This window comes from Lycorma delicatula, chromosome 5, assembly GCF_047948215.1.
Source record: "Lycorma delicatula isolate Av1 chromosome 5, ASM4794821v1, whole genome shotgun sequence".
NCBI classification, from domain to species: Eukaryota; Metazoa; Arthropoda; class Insecta; order Hemiptera; family Fulgoridae; genus Lycorma; species Lycorma delicatula.
The window spans coordinates 175168738-175189819 of NC_134459.1; the positions used below are offsets into that span (position 1 = coordinate 175168738).

Sequence of the window (21082 nt, forward strand, 5' to 3'; positions counted from 1 at the left end):
AAAGTTTACTTTTATTATTTTACTTCTATTTTATATTGCTTGGTTATATGTCTATTAAGCTAATGTTTTAAGAATTTATAACTGTAAATAATTTTATTTTCACTATATATATATATATATATATATATATATATATATATATATATATATATATATAAACCGTATATATATATATATATATATATTGTATATATATATATATGTGTGTGTGTGTGTGTGCCTTTGTGCAAGAATTACCAATGTCACATTTTTAAGAAATAAGTTAATTATCAACAGACTACCATATATGTCTGGTAAATAAAACTGGATATGTCAACCCAATGTTGAAATATACTGTTTTAATGAAATTTTAACAGTGACTTTTTTGACATGAGTTATTTCTACACTGAAGTAGACACATTTTTTTATTTGATAAAAGTTATTCTATTTAAAGAAAGATTAAAAATTATTAATTTTTTAATAAATGCTAATTAATTTTGTAATAATACTTTTTTCAACCTTTAATTTTCAACTGTACAAAATTAGGACAATGAGAAAATGTAATACATTTTGTAATAATAAAATGTTAAATAAAAGTTAGTTATTATTTTACAGATTTAAAAAAGGTGGGAAACAGCTGAATATTAAATAGCTGTTTATTTTCTTGTTGATTTACTGTTGAGTGTGCTTATTAAAATTTTGATTTAAATCCTTAGTAGGAAAACTTTTTATTAAGATGCTTAGTAATTTTATTAAGATCTGTGTTAATTAAAAAATGCCTCTACAACAGAGAAACAGAAGAGAAGCAAGAACAAGGTGTGTACAAAATAAAACATTTTATTCTCAAAATCAGTTATTCAAACATAATAGGTCTGAAATAATTTTGCATTTTCTTATTAAACACTCAAAACATAATTTTATTATAATTTCTCATGCTGCTAGGAAACTTATCAAAATTACCACTTGATTAATCTATAAAACAGAAAAAGCAATAATATGACAATACTTTTATTATTATTAACACCTGCATATGATCTGTTACAAACTGAACATTAGTGCCGACTTAGAAAGTTAGAATATTTCAAGGGAAACAAAGACTTATATTTTTCAGTTCATATGGGGCTCTATTTTTTTAATGCAAATATTTATTTTTCAAAAATATTTTATATATATTAAATAGACTAAAACTTGAGCTACGATTACTTAATTCTACTATTGCTTTATTTTCAGATTTAGATGCTATAAGTAAAAAAAGGAATTATGATTGAGAGAACCAGAAAATCACTGGAATTGGCTAGTGCATCATACAAGGGCAATTTGGAAACTAACCTCTGTTTGGTTATAAATCAAACACAGTTGTAGGTAAATACATTTTATTATATAAATCTTAAAACTACATCTTTCCTCTACTTTTCAAGATAATTACCATTTAAATTTAGGCACTTACTGTGTCTTGTCACTAACTTAGAAATTCCGGCTGTAAAAAAAATCTCCCGCCTGTTCCTTACTTACAGAACTTACAGTAGCCTAACTTTTCTGTCACTACCTTGAACAAAACAGTCCTAGAAATTTGCAGAAATTCATTGGAAAATTCCAAGATGTTAAAACGTAGAGTTTCATGCAACCTTGGAATCAATCTTTTGAACAAGTTCATGATTTGACTAAAGATGGACAGCCACTCCTTCGCTGATAATCTTTGGTCCATACACAGTGCAAAGTTCCAGATGAATTTGCTGTTCAATATTGTTTTGCCGTGAGAAATTTTATAAGAGCACAGGGTTTTCTATTGCAGTGCACATTTTAACAAGCCACAGAAAATCAATGAGTGACCTCATGATCGTGCTACTGCCATGGCTGGATGCTGATTGGCCTCCTGCACATGTTTGTACAAAAACAGTAGTGTGCTACCCCCACTCCTTGTTGAGGTTACATTCCGAACTGCCCTCGTATATTCAGAAAACTCACTACAAGGAGATATGGAGCATTAGATAAACCTTCTTATGGAATTCAGAATGTAAGTGTATCTTCTCAGAAGTTTGCAGAAATAGAGCCGGTATTATGTAAGCCAGCTACTAAAATTCTAAACAAAATTGTCTATTTTGTTTAGAATTTTAGTCTATTTGTCTATAATTGTCTATTTCCAGAATGAGCAAGTGAAATGTTAAGCAAATCTTTAAATGAAATGTTTTCGTGTGTTTAAGAATGAACCTGTAGAAATTCCAAATGATATTTCAGTTAATGACTTGTATTTTCATATGAAAATACAAGCGACAGAGTATTTAAAGAAAAGGAAATTGATAGTGGAGGAGCAAAACACATAGATTTGGCAGAATTTTCATACAAGGAAAACAAGAAAGTCAGGCAATCAGTTTTTTTTCTGCTTTGACTTAGTAAATTGTCTACAGACACCAGTGTTACACAGTGGCATTGCATTCTACAAAAGATGCATCTGGTCTCTAAACCTCACAGTCTATGACATAGTGAACAAAAAAAATCACAAATTTATTACCTATGAAAATATTGCAGGTCAAGGAGGCCATGAAATAGCATCTTGTGTTCGACAGTACAATGAGTTCACCATTAACACGTACAGTGATTCATGCATAAAAACTGTAATATTTATTTTCCTATTGTATGTTTAGATGTGCTTTCATCATGTATGAAATCAATTGGAAAGAAGCGGCAAATATTGAATCATAAATTATTAGAACGTGGCCATATCCATATGGAGGCTCATACTATACACGCGGCTATTTAAAAAACAACTTGTAGAATTGAACTTCCAAAGGACTGGCTAATCGTATTAGGTTGATTCATAGATCTCCTCCTATCAAAGTCATCAAGCTTGAACAAAAGGTTTTCTTGGCATTTAGATACATTGCTAATTAATAGGAGATACGTTCACAATATTTTCTAATAAGAAATTAAAGGACCCATCTCCCTCTTGACATGGATTTGAATTCAGATGTTAAAAATGAATAAAATCATTTATTTATCGTTTATTAATTTATTTTGATAAAGTATTTTTGTAGATTATATCAATAACAAATAGAATCACTTTTAAATGTAATTAATGTAAGTCTGTTTCGGTATTTTTTTTTATAAGATTAATAACAATAGATATTATATTATATTACAGTTTTAAAAATGATTTTAACCTTAATATTAACAAATTTGATATGTATGATGAGCAAAAGGAGCTCCTTTTTAGGAAAATTACTTTTATCAAAAACACATCCTTATTCTAATGTTTGATAATTATCATAAGTAATAATATCAGCATTAATAAGTAAAATAAGGGGATTAATGCCAAAACTTTGATGCTTGTTTTCTAGAATGTAAATATTTTGAGATTGGTAGTTCTTGCACCAAGGCACAAATATAAAATATAATAATAACCAAGGAAACTACCTGTTCAGGAGAAGAATTAGGAAACCATGATATTATTATTTTTAATAATATCATAGATACTTAAACCAATTTTAAGTATCTTAACATTGGTTTACAACTTGAAAATGACAGCTATTTATTTATCTTTCTTGTATGTAAAAATAAATGTATATCCAAATTAGAAATATCATTAAAAAGGTCAGGTCAGTTCTAAAATTACTTTATTAATCACATAGCAGTTCTTATATATTCCTAGTACTAATAGTACTATTTGAGTTACTCTGTTTATAACATAAATCTTCACATGAGATTCTAATATGAGTTAGGTCATTCAGTATATGACCATTCAGTATAGTTTGCTATTCATAAAGTTGAAAGAGACTTATTAAATAAGAGCACTGCTATAATGTTCTAATAATAAGTATTCTGATCTAGGATCAGAATAGCCAAATATCCAATGAGTATTTATAAATGCCAAGAATAAAATTTATAAATGCAATTTATAAAATCCTCATAAAAAAATAAAACACTATTTTAATTTGTTTAAACTGGAAAGTATCTTCCCCTTTTTATTTAAATAATTATAGATACATTTTCAATATTCACTATGCAGTTAAATGGTTGAAAAGAGAACTTTGTAAAAAAATGGTTGAAAAGAGAACTTTGTAAAAAACTACACTAAGCGGTCAGCTGTCGATGCAAATCAACACACATATATGGTACACAATTTCATAAATATATAAACAATTATATTGGATGTTTATATTAACTAGTACAGGTTTGTATAAAATAAGGCTAAACAACAATATAAAATATCAGATTCTGATATAATGATAAATGGATCCTTTATTGAAGAATTAATCTAGAGTTTTTTTTACAGTTTTCTAAATTAAAATTAAAGAATGTAAAATAAAAATGCCAAAATCAACTGAATGTTTATTTTTTTCTAAGTTAAGACTGTAGTTACTGTCTGTATTATTTAAGATAAGATTATATATATAAATATTACTATTTTTCATTTTTACTGCAACAGGCAAATACTTAAAAGACTGTTAATATTAAAAAAAAGAACATTCAGGAACAGTGAAATTATTTTACTACATAATAAAGTTAAATACATAAAAATAACTGACAATAACATGATGATTTTTATTTTATAACATAATTAACTATAATTTATGCACTTCTCAATATATGGATGTTATGTCAGACAATAAATATATGAACAATTTTTTAAGGGCACCAAATCAACAAATATAATATTATATTATATTGTATTTTCAAACAAATATAATCAGGCATAACAAGGAAAAAATTAAAAATTACAAAAATTATACTACTAATTTTTGTAATTAGTAGAATTACAAAAATTCTACTAATTAGAAAATTAGTAGAATTTTTAATTAGTTTAATTTTTAAATTGTTCTATTAATAATAATTTTTATTATCTTAATGCTCTTGGTTCTTAGTAACATGGTTTGTAAAAATTACAAAAATTATACTACTAATTTTTGTAATTAGTAGAATTACAAAAATTCTACTAATTAGAAAATTAGTAGAATTTTTAATTAGTTTAATTTTTAAATTGTTCTATTAATAATAATTTTTATTATCTTAATGCTCTTGGTTCTTAGTAACATGGTTTGTTTAGTTTCTTCAAACAAATATAATCAGGCATAACAAGGAAAAAATTAAAAATTACAAAAATTATACTACTAATTTTTGTAATTAGTAGAATTACAAAAATTCTACTAATTAGAAAATTAGTAGAATTTTTAATTAGTTTAATTTTTAAATTGTTCTATTAATAATAATTTTTATTATCTTAATGCTCTTGGTTCTTAGTAACATGGTTTGTTTAGTTTCTATTAGTGATAAATCATTACTATTTAAAACTATTATTATTTACAATTATTATTTACAATGATATTCATTAAATATACACGAAGGCATATCAAAAGTAGACGGTGGTTACAAATAAAATATAGATGGCAACAATGAATCAAAACAGCGAACTTTTATCAATTAATAATTTTGTTGCTGTTGCAGCTTTCCTAGTAATAATTGTTTTAGCAATAAACATCAGTAGTGAAGTCTAGTCTGATTTCTTTTTTAACGTGAGGTCTTGCTCTGTAAAAATATATCATGAATTTTGCCAAATTTAAGGGCCAACATTAATAATTAAAAAAAAAAAACAAAAAAAAACAAGGGTACGTACGGCATGTCCAATGTTATTTTTTTATTTAAGACAATATGTACACTCACTGTTCAGAAGTTTGAAATTCTGATTGGAAATTTTTTATTATGCCACTACAGCTTCTCATTATGTGAGAATTCCACTTTTCTTTATCACAAAATGGCAAAAGAGTTGACAATTATAAAGAACTGACTCAAATTCCAGTCAGTTAATAGATCCAGGTGGCAAATTTTGATAAATAGAATAAAATAAAGCAAGTTCTTTGATAACTAAATATACATAAATATATCTTTTGTTTTTTCTTCAAATTACCAACTGGTCTTTACCTTTTACAACTGTCAAATAAAGATAACAAAAGAGGAAAATAAAGAATTTGGTTACAGACATTTTATTTTGCAATTTTCTTCTTTTTTTGTTTAAAGCAACAATACAATAATACTTTTAGCAACAACGACTGACTTGTAAATGTTTAAAGCAACAATACAATAATACTTTTAGCAACAACGACTGACTTGTAAAAACATAATAGCTTGGATATAGCTTGGATATAAAAAAATCCTTCCTAATACTAAAGCTTCATCAACAAAAAAATTAACTTTAACTGCTGCCAGGTGATACCTTGATCAAGGACAGTAGCATATAATGTATGAAAAAACTAATGAACTTCCAACTGATAAATCCAGATTGTACCTTAACTGGAAACGTTAAACTGGATTAACCCTACCTCTTGATAAAACAATTTTTTTGATCAGGATGCAATTTTGCAAAAATTAAGGGCATATAATATATATAATATCTTGCAAAGAATTTTCAAAATTTCAACAAGCATTGCAAACTCTTTTGAAATGAGATTTCTAGCTGAGGTTGAATTTCAGCAATTTATAACACATATTATATATTTTTAAGGGAACATTTTTCAAAAATTTATCATTTTTGATAAACCAGAAAAATATGAAACTACTACTTTTTGTAGTTGTTTTCTCATATTTCATTATAATTAATAACATTAAAAAAAACTTTAAAAAGAATCAGTTCATTATTAATTACAATTCTATTAAAGATCATAAAGTATTACTATGCTACATAAAAATATAAAAAGTTTTAATAGGATAGATTATCCAAAACAATAGTTACAAATTTCATTATTTCTGAAATTCTTCCAGATAATCACTCAGTTCTTGGGGAAATTTTAAAACCAGTGGACTTTGTTGTGATGTTGATAAAATTATCTGTAAATTAAAAATATTTATATATTAGTTCTTATATTATTTATTATCTCCTTGCTCACTGAACACAGCAGTAGTAAATTTTAGAATTTATCATAATGACCTCTTAAGGTATGTTAAGTCACTTTTTAGTATGTGGAAAAATGCTACATTGGGATTTCAAACACTACTATTTGAGCACAGATGTTTGTGTATGTTATCATTTTGGTTAACTTATCAAATCACACTGACTATCAATATTTTAAAATGGTATAGTTGCACCTTTCTAAAACTTACCATAGTAAAAGCAAGATTCATTATAGCTACAAAAATTGGTATATTACTGAATCTGCTGATGGTATTTCAGATACATATTACAAAACAATATAATGTTGAAAAAAAAAATTATATTCGTGCACAAAAAAAAACCAACATACAAGTATATAGAGATCAATCCATTGTATTAAAGTACCACTAACTTGGAAAACGATTAAAAGAGAAAAAATTATTTAAAACAAATAATACATCTTAAAGAAATAAATTTTGTTATTTTTAAAAATAATACATTTATAACATATAAAAGAAATACATATACAATATTAAAGAAATAAAAACTGATAGTCTGTCTGAAATAAATTTTGTTCTGAAACGTATTATATTTAAGAAATTTATATTTACAATCAAGCAGGTATGAACAGTATATCTACAGAGTGTGCTAAATGATTACTAAAATGATTACCAGAGTTTTCATTTGTTAAAATAAAATTTTAACGAATATACTGTGTTATGATGAACTATAGTGTTATTTAATTTTTCATTCCAGAATGAAAGTGCTGTATTAAAACTGGTAAACTAATTAAGAGCTGTTCTTTTACTGAAGTAATTGTTGACAGCTCACAGAATTATATTTGGGAACAATGGCATAATTCTTGTATGCGCTGAATGACTCGACTGCTGGGTCGGTCCCAGTATACGAGCAGTATAAATAATTATTTACAGTATAAATAATAGTTTGTTTATGGTGGCCTCCAAGATCACCTGATCTGCTCTTCAAGGGGATGTTCGGTTTCATCAGTTGGTTATAGACTTACGAGATGGGTGCTTACATTGAACACTTGTTTCTCATCAGAGTACTATTCTTTTTGTACACCGTGTATTTACAGCTTTCAATAACAAATAAAATTGTGAACTTTGAAAATTCATATACAGTGCTCCCTAGCATAAATGTTAAAAATAAACAAGATATAATGGCGAACTGTTACTAGGCATGTAAAAGGATGAAGTTCTAGTAAGAAATGAAGATATTTTTGAAAACAATGTTGGTTAATGAAAAATTATACCGTTATAGATGACCGATTATAAATGATGTAAATAAATGTAATCTGATTCAGCTGATTCAGAAATGTTTAAGCAGCATACTCAATTCACTGGAACAAGCCTATTTTGTTTTTCTTCCAGTCCATTTTGCAATTGTTTACCAGACTTCTCTTTTTCTAAGGGTTCCAATAATTTTTTAACATAATTCTACTTTCTTTGAATTTGAATTTAGCATGTACAAACAAATCCACATAGAAACCAACAAAAATGTTACCTGTACAATTTGTAACGGAGAACTGAGGTTATTATTAATTAAATCTGTATAGAGTTTATTTACTAATTACAGCTTTTCAAGAAAAAATTATTTATACAGTACACTACAGTCGCTTGACAGCCAAATATAATCGACATTAGTGTATGATTATATACGAGTTTCCAGTCTGTTTAAACACTTCTCTGTGTCGATCAATCTTTTACGACAATATTAATATCAACTTAACTTTTATCTTAACTTTTTTTATCTTAACTTTGTTATTCTAAATGATTTATTTAAATCTTCTGATCAAAGTTTGACTAAGAGATTATCAGTTAAGATGAAGTCCACTGTACGGTTAAATTATTTATATGTTAGGCGCAATTTATATAAATTGTTATATTAGGTGCAAGGTCAGGCTGTAGTAAGGTGGGTGGCCCATTTGCTCCCGTCGAAAAGAAATGATTAACTCTAGTGTCTAAGCTGCAAAATCAGGTTCAGCAGCCTCTAGGAACCCATCATGAGCACAGATTTTTCAACCGTTTATCGCGAACACTGTCCCGCCCATCCTTGAACAGTTTTATCCACTTTGGTGTCACTCACTCATTGAATTAGGCTCGTTAACCTCGCATATGTGGTGATGAATGTCCGTTAATAATGTCCGTTTATCAATATTTCCCCATATACATTTAGTAAATTTATTTATTTCAGCAACTATAGGTTAATCAACCGATTACAGATACTTATAAAAGATGAATTTTATAACAGATGAAAAATACCATATATCAGCAAAAGATCATACAATTATTTACAAAGAGTAACATCCATTTTTGATTCATTTGAATACTGGAAAGATTTTCATAGTACCAGTAATATCCATTATATTTAAAAAGATCTCTTATTTGAATACATACATATGGGTATGTATGTATGTATGTATAACTTAATAACTACAACTAAAATATGAGGATCGCTCAATAATTAAAAAGACAAATGCCAACAGCAGAAAAGTAAAGTTTAGAATAAACTGTGTCTGATGTTCAAGTTGGCAGCACCTAACATAGAAATTACCATTATTGTACGTATAATTTCTATTACCTCAATGTTGGCTCGCTTGATATATCTACCGTGGAAGAACAGCATGCTGTAGTACAATTTTTATTTTCTGTAGGTGTAAAATGGCCAAAATTTAGCCACAGATGTTAAAATAGCATGGTAAAAAATTAAACTAATAATGCAAATTTTTCTACGTGGACTGAACAGTTAAATCAAGCAGAACACCTGTTGTCCATTTTCATTGTGGTGCAAGTTTCAATTGATGCTTTGCAAAATTCAGAGTTCCCACCGAATTTTAAGATTCTTTTTTACTGACAAATTTAGTAAAAATTTACTGACTCTCATAATGTTATGCTATTGCTTACTGTTTACTCTGCAAAATATATAGATATATAATTTATTTACAGCCTCCACCATTCCTATTGCTGCCCCACTCACATTTTTTATTTATTATTCCATTCATTTTTAAAGTTTATTTTTTACTATATTTAAAATTAGGGTATTTTTGTGATAAATTGTTTCAGTAAATTACATTAAAAAGTACATAAAAACGACGACGACAATATTTAATAAGTTTCTTGTGTAAACATAGAAATAAAAATTAATTGAAAATAAAATAACTCACGCAATTTAAAAAAATAATTGGCTTGCACCTAACATTGCTGAAACATTTTCACAAAAACTAGCTTACATTAACTCGCAAAGTAAACAAAAAAAAAAAAAAAAAAAAATTTAATAAATAACTTGTGCATAAAAATGCTTTCAGAAATACAGATTTCAATTTAATAAAATATACCTATGATAACAACTTAAGGGGACCCGGAATATCCTATGTTGCCAATATTAATTTTTACCAATTCATTTTACCTTTTTACAAGAACTGCAATATAGAGGATGATGATTTTTATTTTATTTTTTAGAATGGTTCTTTCTTATTTTAACAAGCGTTTTTCTATAAATTACTTTTATAATATGGCCAGATATGATAATACAGCAATGTTACATTATCTATTACCAATAAATAAAAGTGTGTGCAAATTTGTATCATTCTAAGTTGAATAGATGATCCATTTTATTAAAAAAAATTCAAGGGAAATTAAAGATATTTTTTATTTTACTTACTTATATATAAAAGGTGTTTTCTTAATATAAAACTTCCAGGCCCGTATACTACTTCTACTTTATCACTTAGTGTGCCTTCTACTTTTCTTTTTGCTTATCTTTTTTTTTTTCGCAAACTCAATTATCATTCATTCAACATTCCCAACACGTTCTTTGTCGACTTTTATTATTTCCGCTGTCAAATTACAACAACCGACACTTAAACCTAACTGTTGAAACACTTTACATCTAATTATATTGCCATCATTGAAACACTCAACAGCATCATATATACAGAGTTTAAAACTTTCCATTCCAATGAATGTGGTCTTTGGCAGCCTTGTCCACACAACACTGTTTACGCTCTCATTAGGATTCTGAGTGTGCCCGTGCATACATTTTTTTAAAACTTCTGTCTGTGATCCCTAATTATTGTTCTTATTTCTGCCATAACCGCTGGAGGAACACTATGTTCATGATTGTAACGTCCAGTAATTTCAGCTTTGTTGTACTTGCACCAGCTGTCAACACCAGACGGGCATAGACCATAAGATGGTCAATCATTTGTCGACAGCAGATGAAATACACAGCCCAAATCGACTGTTGCATTTTCTGTAAGTTACTAACATATCTGCAGATAGCCAGTTCAGTAGGTTTGAATTTTATCTATGACTGCATCTGTAGAGCCGATCAATGTGTACATTCATTACATGCTGAGATTTAAAAAAATTTCAAATAATTTATTTCTGGTAACCATCATCCAGATTGTAATGGTTTATACATGATTTTAAATCAAAAAGTCTGAGTAATTAAAAAATAAAATTTTTAAAAATTGACAATTTTTTTCATATAATTGTCTTCCGGGTCTCCTTGAAGAAAAACTAAAATCACAGACTACAAGAATACGTATAAGAAAACTAAAACAGAACACCTTATTTTGTACAGCAAACAAATGTCATTTACATTTACTTTAGAAAAATAATGTGTTTGCAGAATGCCATCAACATACGATGCAAGGGCACATTATTGACATAAGACCATTTAGTAGTAGCTGCAAGCTAGAATTTTACGCTATATAACCATCAGGAAACAAATTTTAAAAGTTGCACCCAATATTTTAACATGAACTTAAAGCTGCTGAAGGCACGGGAAGGTATTCAAAAGTCAGATTAAGACATCCCAATCCAAAAACATCCACCTTACAGTCCCTATCTTCTGTCATTGGACTTTTTGTCTGGTTCTCTCAGAGTTTTTATGTGGTGCTAAGTCCAGTAACAATGAGGAGGTCAAAAATGCGGTAAAAAAAAAAATGGTAAAAAGTGTTAGTTTCACTGTCATTGAATAAATAATTTTTCTAATAATTTGTCTACTTAGTTATTAAATGATCCTCGTATTATCAGCAGAACTACTAACAAATTTATGAACAAAGGACAATCTTATTATGAGAGTTAAGTTAATGATGCACCAGTTTATTACTAATTATGCTAATTTGCTTTTATTATTAAAGGTTAGAATTTAAAAAAAAAATTATACTTACTTTACTGTTCCATAACTCCATTTCAATGATGATTCCAGGCACAGTAATTTTTTTAATTAACTTTTTTTTCTGAAAAAAAAAACCATTAGTAGTACATAATATATAAATTAATAAAATAAAGACTTACTTACAACTATGTAATCGAATCAGATGAAGGTTATTTATTACATAACCATTAATTTTATGTGTAAGAGTGTTCCGGCCTGTTAAACAGCACAACAACAGCCAAACTATACAGTGTACCTTAGACATACCAAACAATTTTTTTAAGGGTTTGTAGTTCAACCTGTCGAGAAAGATAAATGCTCAATTTTACTTCTTTGTAGTACAAAGAATTTTATTTTAACTTTCTTAGTACAACAGGTTAGAATAATCTGAGAAATAAATGTTACAATTATTTTTTTTTTTTTTAAATAGTTGACAATCTTTTAAGAGACACTGCTGGACAGGTTTTGATGAAAAACGGCTATGTTTTATACACTTTGTGAAATGATGTGTGCATATTAAAACTTAATTTTTTAAATTATTATATAATTTACCATAAAGGCAAGAAAGTTATACAAGATGTAGTGTGCATTTTATTCTACATCGTTTTTATTAATATCATCTCTCAGTTGGATTGTGATGACAAATTAGGTTTTTTTAGTTCCAGATATAAATTTATAACTTTTTGCTGAAACAGGATAATGCTGAGCCCCTTAGATGCAATAATTCATACATAACATATTAAATATAAAATTCTAATAAGAAAAAAAGTTATGTCTGTTAGTGGAAAATATATATATACACAGGATATGTGAACAGTACACTCATTTAAGAATAAACTGTATTTCATGCATGAAAAATCAATTCTTCAGAATATAAAGCAGATTAAAAAAACTTACCGAAATGCTATATACATGAACAGATCCATCATAACTTGCAGTAAAAATTAGATCCCACTTAATTATCAGTTTTATTACAGATCTTCCAAGGGAAATTGCACTAGTTTGTTCTCCTGTCTATAACAAATATTAAAATTAAAAAAAATTAAGATATAAATGTCCACTGGAAAATCTTATTCCCTTAAATATATACATTTTAAAGTATGTTATGTATCCATTCTAAAAGTAAGGCAAACCTGCAATTTATAAAAAAAAAAGAAACATAAAAAATCATGATTTCCAATCGCTTAATAAATAACATCATTAATAAAATGATGTTAAATAACATCATTAATAATATTCTGTTTTTGTTGAGTTCTTTAAGATTGGTTAACATGCAAATCAAATTAGCAGTTAATAATGGATTATACTAATAATACATAAAAAAAAACTTAAGAATGGTTTGGTAAAATAACAAGAAGAAACACATTCTTTAGACCACTCTGGTCAGTAAGAACTCTTCTTACTGAATTTGAAGATTTGCTTTTCCTGACCAATTTAGTAAAAATTTTCTCACCCTCACAATGTTAAGCAACTGCCGTTTCTCTGCAAAATATATACATATTTTATTTTTTGCAGGCGCCATCCCCATAGCTGCCTAACGCACGCCTTTTTTATTATTTATTACATTCATTTTTAAAGTTTATTTTTTAACAATTTTTTTACAATATATATTTAAAATTAGGTTATTTTTTGTGATAAATTGTTTCAGTAAATTATATTACTATGTACAAAAAAAAAACAATATTTAGTTACTTGCATAAAAATGAACATCATGGTAACACAAAAGTAATATAGATAAGAAGTAAAAACTAACTAAAGCAATTTTTAAAAATAATAGGCTTGCACCTAAGATTACTTAAATTTTTCACAAAAACTAGCATATCATTATTTTGCAAAATAAACAAAAACAATATTTAATAACTTGGTTTGCATAAAAATGCTAGGAAACACAGATTTCAAATTAACAAAGAAGTATTTGTACGATCACAACTAGGAAAACTAAAATCACCATGACTAAAAGTAATATAGATAAGGAAACTAGAACAAAACATCTTATTTTGCACAGAAAACAAACCAAGAAATAAAAAAAAAAATTTTTTTATTTGAAAAATATTTTGTCTTTACTTAATGTATACCAAAAACTTTAATAATAATTATATATGTATTATTATGTACGTATAAAACACAGGGCAACCTTTCTTCAATATCTTAAGGTTCCTAATGGATTGTCTTTTTTCTAAAAGTTTAATTTTGGTGGCTATCTTTTATTTTTCTGCCAAGATTATAGCTCTCAACTTTTTCATTTATTCCTTCACCTTTTTAATTTCTACTTGCATTTTCATTTCAGGCAAATTCTCCACAAGAAGAAATTTGTTAACGGAAAAGCCACCTGTGACTGTTGCATTTCCGCATGAAAAAAATAATTTTTACTATTTCCCATAGGTCCACATATTTTGGATTTTCTGCTAAAAATAGATGAAAAAAATTTATCCAACTTCCTCTTATCTTTCAATTCTTTACTGTCATTGTCTTCAATATCTGATGAAAATATTTTGAACTCGCTACTCAGAGCTCCTTTAGCATCCACGCATAGCAAAGAATATTGTTTCTTATGTTTTTTCAGTAAATCTATTGGCTTCAGTAGCTTCCAATAAAAAACTAAGTTCAGGCTCATGAAGGATCACAGCTGGATCTATAATCATAAGACTCCTCACAATTTAATTTTTTAAATACTTAATTCAACAAGCTTCAAGATGAGTTTTCAAGTAATACAGTACGGCACTCACTTTCTAATGTTTTTATTTCTTTCAGATTATTTTAATAGTTTGAAATCAAAGATCACTATCCTTTAATTCGGTAAAAATTAATAGAAGTAATTTTGAAGCGTCTGCAACAGCTATATTAACCGATTTAATTATACGGCTAAGAAGTGTATGTTGTAAATTAAGTGGAGAAAACAAATAAGGAGCAAGAAGATCTGCTGAAACTGCCTTAAAAAGAGTTCACAGTCAAACTAAATCGATTTGTAAAATGTCAATTTACATTTTAGGAATTTATCTTTACAATGCTTAATAACAATTGCGTGTGGCTTAGATAGATGTTTCTTTGATTTGTCAATAATTTCTTTACATCATCCAAAATTAGCAAGGCTTGTCCTAAGTATTTTGCATTACCTAATCGTCTAGTTGTGCTGTATTTTAAAGGAAATTTATTGCAAATTCAAGACACTGTGCTGGACTATCATTAAACAAGCAGTAAAGATCTCTTAGAAAGGAATGAATATTCCATTTGACACATTAATCCCTGTTTTCATGGTTCTACTTACAACATGCAAACCAATATTTACCGAAAACTTTCCTTCAGGGCATTCCTCTATTAGCTGATCACTGAATATTTAAAAAAACGTTAAATTCACATTTCCGATAATAAATATTTGTAATATTTTGTTTTTATTTAGAGATCTTTTATGAAACCATTGAGATGTTGAGCGGTGGACCCAAAAATATACTGTTGTAATACCTTGTTTATACTTTATTTGTTCCTGTATCAAAAAAATTACACAAGCAAGCCCATTTGATTCCTCAGTACAATTTTATTTAACGCTTCATCAAAATATACCGCATAATTAACACAATAACAAACCTGACTTTGCAGAGTACCATCAAAGTATGGCGGAAGGCCATGATCGATGATGTAAAAGCATTTAGTAGCTCCAAGCTAAAATTTTGATGCTACAACCATCAGGAAACATAATTTTAAAAGATACACCAAATAAATATCTTTACATGAACTTAAGGATAACTTATTTTAAACAACACCGTGATCCCGCATATAATCTCTGACTTAGGAACATCATCTTTGTAACAAAAAGAAGTGAATGTGTTGTCAATTCGTATAAATGAAGTCGAGGCATTCAAATGTATCATTTGCTGCTGAAATGCTAATACTCTGACCAGAAGATCCAGGCAAAGAACTCACAGATGTATCATAACCGCTGTTCTCACAACAGTTATCAAACTTTTAGTCTGTCCAGTTGAAGTACCACTGGAAGTTTATATGTAACCGCAATACAAAAAAAGTCATGTTGGTTTGGGAGAAATTCCAAGAAAACAGTTAACAAACTTTACGTTTTTCAACGGTAATATTTTGTTAAAATTTCACCGGTGAAAAAATTAACTGCAATTTGGAATATTCCTTCTTTAATATAAAAAAATTATTAGGGAATTTAAGTAAGAACATGACATGTTAATGGCTGCTTGCGGTGACCCCATCACCCAGCAGTGATGGGGTCACCGCTTCCTGATGCTGTGTATAATAAATAATATTTTGGCATTGTTTAAAAAAATACTTTAATAATAACTAACATTATTAAACTTAATTCAGTAAACAAAAACCCTTCTCTGAAATTTGTTGTAATTTTTCCTGACTAAGTTTATATTTCCTGACTTTTACTGTTAGCAGGAACCGTGTAGAAATAGAAAATCAATTAAAACAAAATACTGTTAAATTTTTTTATGTTACATGTAACTACGATTGTAAGCAGGTGCAAATTACAGCAATTTTCAATAATAACAAACATTCTATATAAGCTTTACAAGGGGAAGTGAGGAGTGAACTGGTTTATTTTCGATTGTACTTCAGTATGCCAGACCCACTGAAATGCACATAATATTGAGTTTTACAACCAACAACTACTCACTACTGAGATAAGACTATAGTATATCTGGGAAAACAATTCTGCCTCTAGTAACTCTGCCTCTTGTAACAGAGAGAATAAGGGGAATAGTAAAATAAAAAGGTGATCGATATTACTAGGAAGCTAAATGACAGTACATTTGTTATCACCATGAGAGATGATGACTTAAAAAAAAGAATTGACAAATCATGCAGTAAGACTTCAGAATTACTTCAGTTTATTATAAGATAAAATAATGTCGCCTTGATACTTTCTTTTTAAATTTAAAAAAAATTTTTTTTAAATATCAAAAAATTTATCGATAAGAAAAAGAAATCTTAACTATTTGTAACATGCATTTTACCAAACATGAATCATTCAATGAAATATTAGTATAAAATTTTATTCAGCTCTTTCAAAATTAGTATTCCTTCCTATTTTAAGTTTCCGAAGAAAAAAGAAAATATTAAGAAGAGTTAGATAAGTAGAAAATAATAACTATTTAGACTTTTAAGCTTTATCAATAATCTGTTTTCTTATAATACCTTTGAGGTAATAAAACATTTCATTTTACGCAATTAGAAATCTGATTGATGTTTATAAAAATTCAATAACTGTTGGGTTGATCTAAATGATTCTTTATCCATTATCAAAGTTCAGTAAATATATAATAATATATAATAAGTAAATATATAACTTTGATAGACTTATATAGACTCATGAAGCATAGATTTATACAGACAACTCCATTAATAAGCGAGTAGAAAAAGGCTTAACCAAAAGAATTTATAATGAAGTATAATTTCTTACATAGAAATATTTGAGTTGTCTAATGACTTGCACTCTGTGAGGTAATGGTAATATATGGCTCACACGAATTAAATTTAAAAAATAATAATGAATTTTATTTTGGTACCCCATTTATAACTGAAATTTTGTTGTAACTATTACTGGGCACAAATGCTAAAACACTGAGGGATGAATTTTTTAAAATTATATAAAGAAATTTATATTACTGAAACAGCTGCTGATGCAGTCATCATTAGCAATATTTATCATATGATGAAAAAAACAAAACTTGACATTTACTCTTTTAAGATGCACTTGATAAAAGAAAAGTAGGTTAGAAAATTACATCTACTTCATTTTCTGTGAAAACCTTTTTTATAAAACTATACTTAATTTTTTCCATTTTGAACAGGGAATGGAAGAAAACTAAAGTGAACAGGGAATGGAAGAAAACTAAAGAAAATAGAATCTTGAACTATTGTCAAAGAAGCTTTCTTTTTTAAATTTTAAAAAGGAACCCATCTTGGAGAAATAACTTCTTGTGATTTACTCTCTTGATAGATTTTAATACGATATTTCAAACGTTAATCATGAAACAAAATAAAATTTTGAATAATATTTACAAATAAATTTTGAATTCTAAGGTTCTCCTGTGGGCATTAGATAGGAACTGGTATCCACAATGATACCAGGCAATTCAGCTTGTTAAATAGAGAGTATATTTTGATTTCTAAAAGTATATTTTAGTTAATAGAAAGTTAAATTAGACTAAACATTTCAGTATAAAAATATTACTTACAATAAAATCAATAACAACTACACTACTATTTCTTGTACCACAATAAACATATGGAGTAGAACTATAGAATGCTAAACTGTAGAAAACATCAGTAAAATTAACACTGCGCAACAATAATCCTGTAAAAATAAACAAAAATTAAAATGTTTGAATTGACAAAATTTATTAAATTTTTTAAAATTAAAAATAACCAACAAATACATTAAAACAAGAAATAAACTTCGTCAGCTCAATGGTTTCAAACACCAAAAAAGCTTTTACATACATCTATAACAAAGAAAAAAAGGTATATACTTTTACTAATTGCTTTCCCTTAAAGGTTTTAATACTTTTAAGAGCAAAACAACTATAGTACATGAAACATTATGTCTTGATACAACTAATTGCTAAAATGGAATAAAATCAAGCTAAGATAAGCATTCAACTACTGTTGCAGGTAACTTATTGAATGTTATTCTTAGCTGTTTATTTTGATGGCTCACTTTTTGTTTTATGATAAAGTATATCATTAAATAATTTTAATGTGTTACCTCTACGAAGAAAAAATTATGCATGCAGATTGAAAAACTTGCTATTTCATCAGTTATGTTTTTATAAATATAATAAAAACTTAGGCTTGACAACAAGAAATAAAGCAAGACTGTTATGACTGAACAGCAACATGACTGATACATTGGAGCTATAGCTCCAATGTATCAGAGAGTATCAAAGAGATAAAATATCAAAATAACTGTTTTAATTTAATACCAGCTTCATTTAATACCAGTAATGACAACTGAATTCAAATAAAAGCAAACTTTAAGGACATTTTGCATGTTGATTGCTTTGTTGCATTCCACAAAAAAGCAAATGAACATTAATTAAAAATAAAAAAATACAATGAAAACGTGAAACATCAATATAACTGCCTTTTTTAATTTATGAATAAGTATTGTAAAATGTCTATGTTCATGTGTAAAAATTTGTTCGAAAAAAAAAACAATTTAGAAAAAGTTATTATAATTATTATTATTATTACACATAAATTAAAAAGGGAAATTTGCACTACTACAGTTTAATAAATTAGACTTAAGATTCCATAATCTAGATATGTCTTTTCAATTATAATTAAAACTGGCCAGGATTCTAAGACTGAAAAACCTGCAACCAGCTGTGACTCAGATTTGTTAAAAGTCAATGGTAAGTTTAAATACTCCTGAAAAAGAATTAAATTTTATAAACTGTGTTTACATTGAAATTTAAATACACAGCAACAAAATACATATTGTATGTTCAAGTGAAAGTACAGATTAAGATGTACGATGTAATTCTTGTAAGTTTTAGGAAATCATTCAATAGTATTCTTTTGTTTTTCCTGCTCTCTCACATCTCAAATCACACCCAAAGCTGTACTTTGTATCAGCAGAATAATGAAAAAAATCACAAGGAACATGTTTACTGACAAAAAGTTCTTATAGAGAACTCCATTAAAAAAAAAAACTTTGAATTTACTTGCTGTTTATCTATCTTGTTTTAAGACAATTTATTGAGGACTTTCACTCATATGACTGTTTTTGGGTTGTGTAGCAATTTTTTTAAAGAAAGACACTAAAAAGTCTACAGTAGATGTTGACCTAAACATGCTCCAGTTTTCTTTCTCTTATTTCAATAAGAGAAGAAATAAGAGCAATAATAATGGACTCCTTCAATTTGTTCCTCACTCTTAAATTAATTAATTTTCTTTACTTTACAGTCAACTATCATTTTTTTATATTTATCTTTTTTAACAAAGTTACTTTATTATTAAGAAGTATACAATATAAAAACTTCAGCCTTATTAAATATACTCCAAAATTAAATAAATTATTAAAAAAGAACTTGGGAGTCTTCTTGGCGAGGGTTCCTTAACTTCAAATATTTGTAAAATGAAGCACTAAAATTATTAACATAAGTCTGTTACAAACCACTATTTTTTCACCCAAAAATACAAATTTTTTTCAATGCTTAAATTTTAGATAATTAATAATTGAGTAACAGTACATAATTTTAATTCCTTTGCGATGAAATTTGGGCATATTTTTAAATAGTTATAAATTTTATTATTAATAAACTACTATTACAATGTTGATAAATATTATTTTGGGATGAGTCTCAACAAGCTTTTGGTGAATTTTACTTTAGTATCCAACCATATATTCTATAATCATAATATATTCCATTTCTTCTATAAGTATTAAATGGTCACATAACAGAAGATTTTACAGAAGACCAAAAGTACTGACAAAACAAAATTTGCTTATGCAGGAAGATTAACTGTACCACTGTGCTAAACCCAATCTTTTTAACTCAGCAGCTTTCTAAAAAAAATGATATAACATTTGATATATTGTGAACAATGTTTTTCTATATAACGAGTATACATCATAATTTATTATTTACCTGACGTTGCATCCCTTATGGTAAGAGGTTGTGATTTAGCAGCAACAATAAGAATTCTACGTGGACCTTCTCTAGTGGCATGAATTGCTAAAACATTATCACTTTCACCACCAACCGTAATCTTTTTTCCAATTTCATTTTTCCTCTAAAAATAAACAAATAAAACTCCCATACATACTTTTCAAACAATTTCATATTAAGAGATAATTATTAATAAAAGGGGAATAAATAGACAACAGCAAAAAATAAGGTGATAATTTTTAAATTTGTAATATTATAAACTCAATTGTTAGCATTACTAGTGGCAATAAAAAATAATTAAAAAAATGTTAAAATACCATTATAATCTGTAACAAGCACAAAAACAATAAGTTTATGCAAGACATAATGATTATAATTTAGGATAACGCAACCTAGTAAATAATTTTTAATATTCAAA

General features: G+C 27.3%; 1 protein-coding gene across 4 annotated transcripts in view; it reads right to left on the reverse strand.

The window, feature by feature from the left end:
• Positions 1 to 222: 222 nt before the first annotated feature.
• The window catches only part of LOC142325605 (uncharacterized), a 107645-nt gene continuing 86785 nt past the window's right edge, over positions 223 to 21082 (reverse strand). For all 4 annotated transcript variants that reach the window (XM_075367553.1, XM_075367554.1, XM_075367551.1 and 1 more), the window contains 5 exons: positions 20644 to 20788; positions 18226 to 18344; positions 12920 to 13036; positions 12036 to 12104; positions 223 to 6795 (listed from right to left, as the gene is read on the reverse strand). In XM_075367553.1, the coding sequence (XP_075223668.1) occupies positions 6709 to 6795; positions 12036 to 12104; positions 12920 to 13036; positions 18226 to 18344; positions 20644 to 20788 (537 nt within the window). In that variant the 3' untranslated portion in view covers positions 223 to 6708. The remainder of the gene's footprint in view (positions 6796 to 12035; positions 12105 to 12919; positions 13037 to 18225; positions 18345 to 20643; positions 20789 to 21082) is intronic.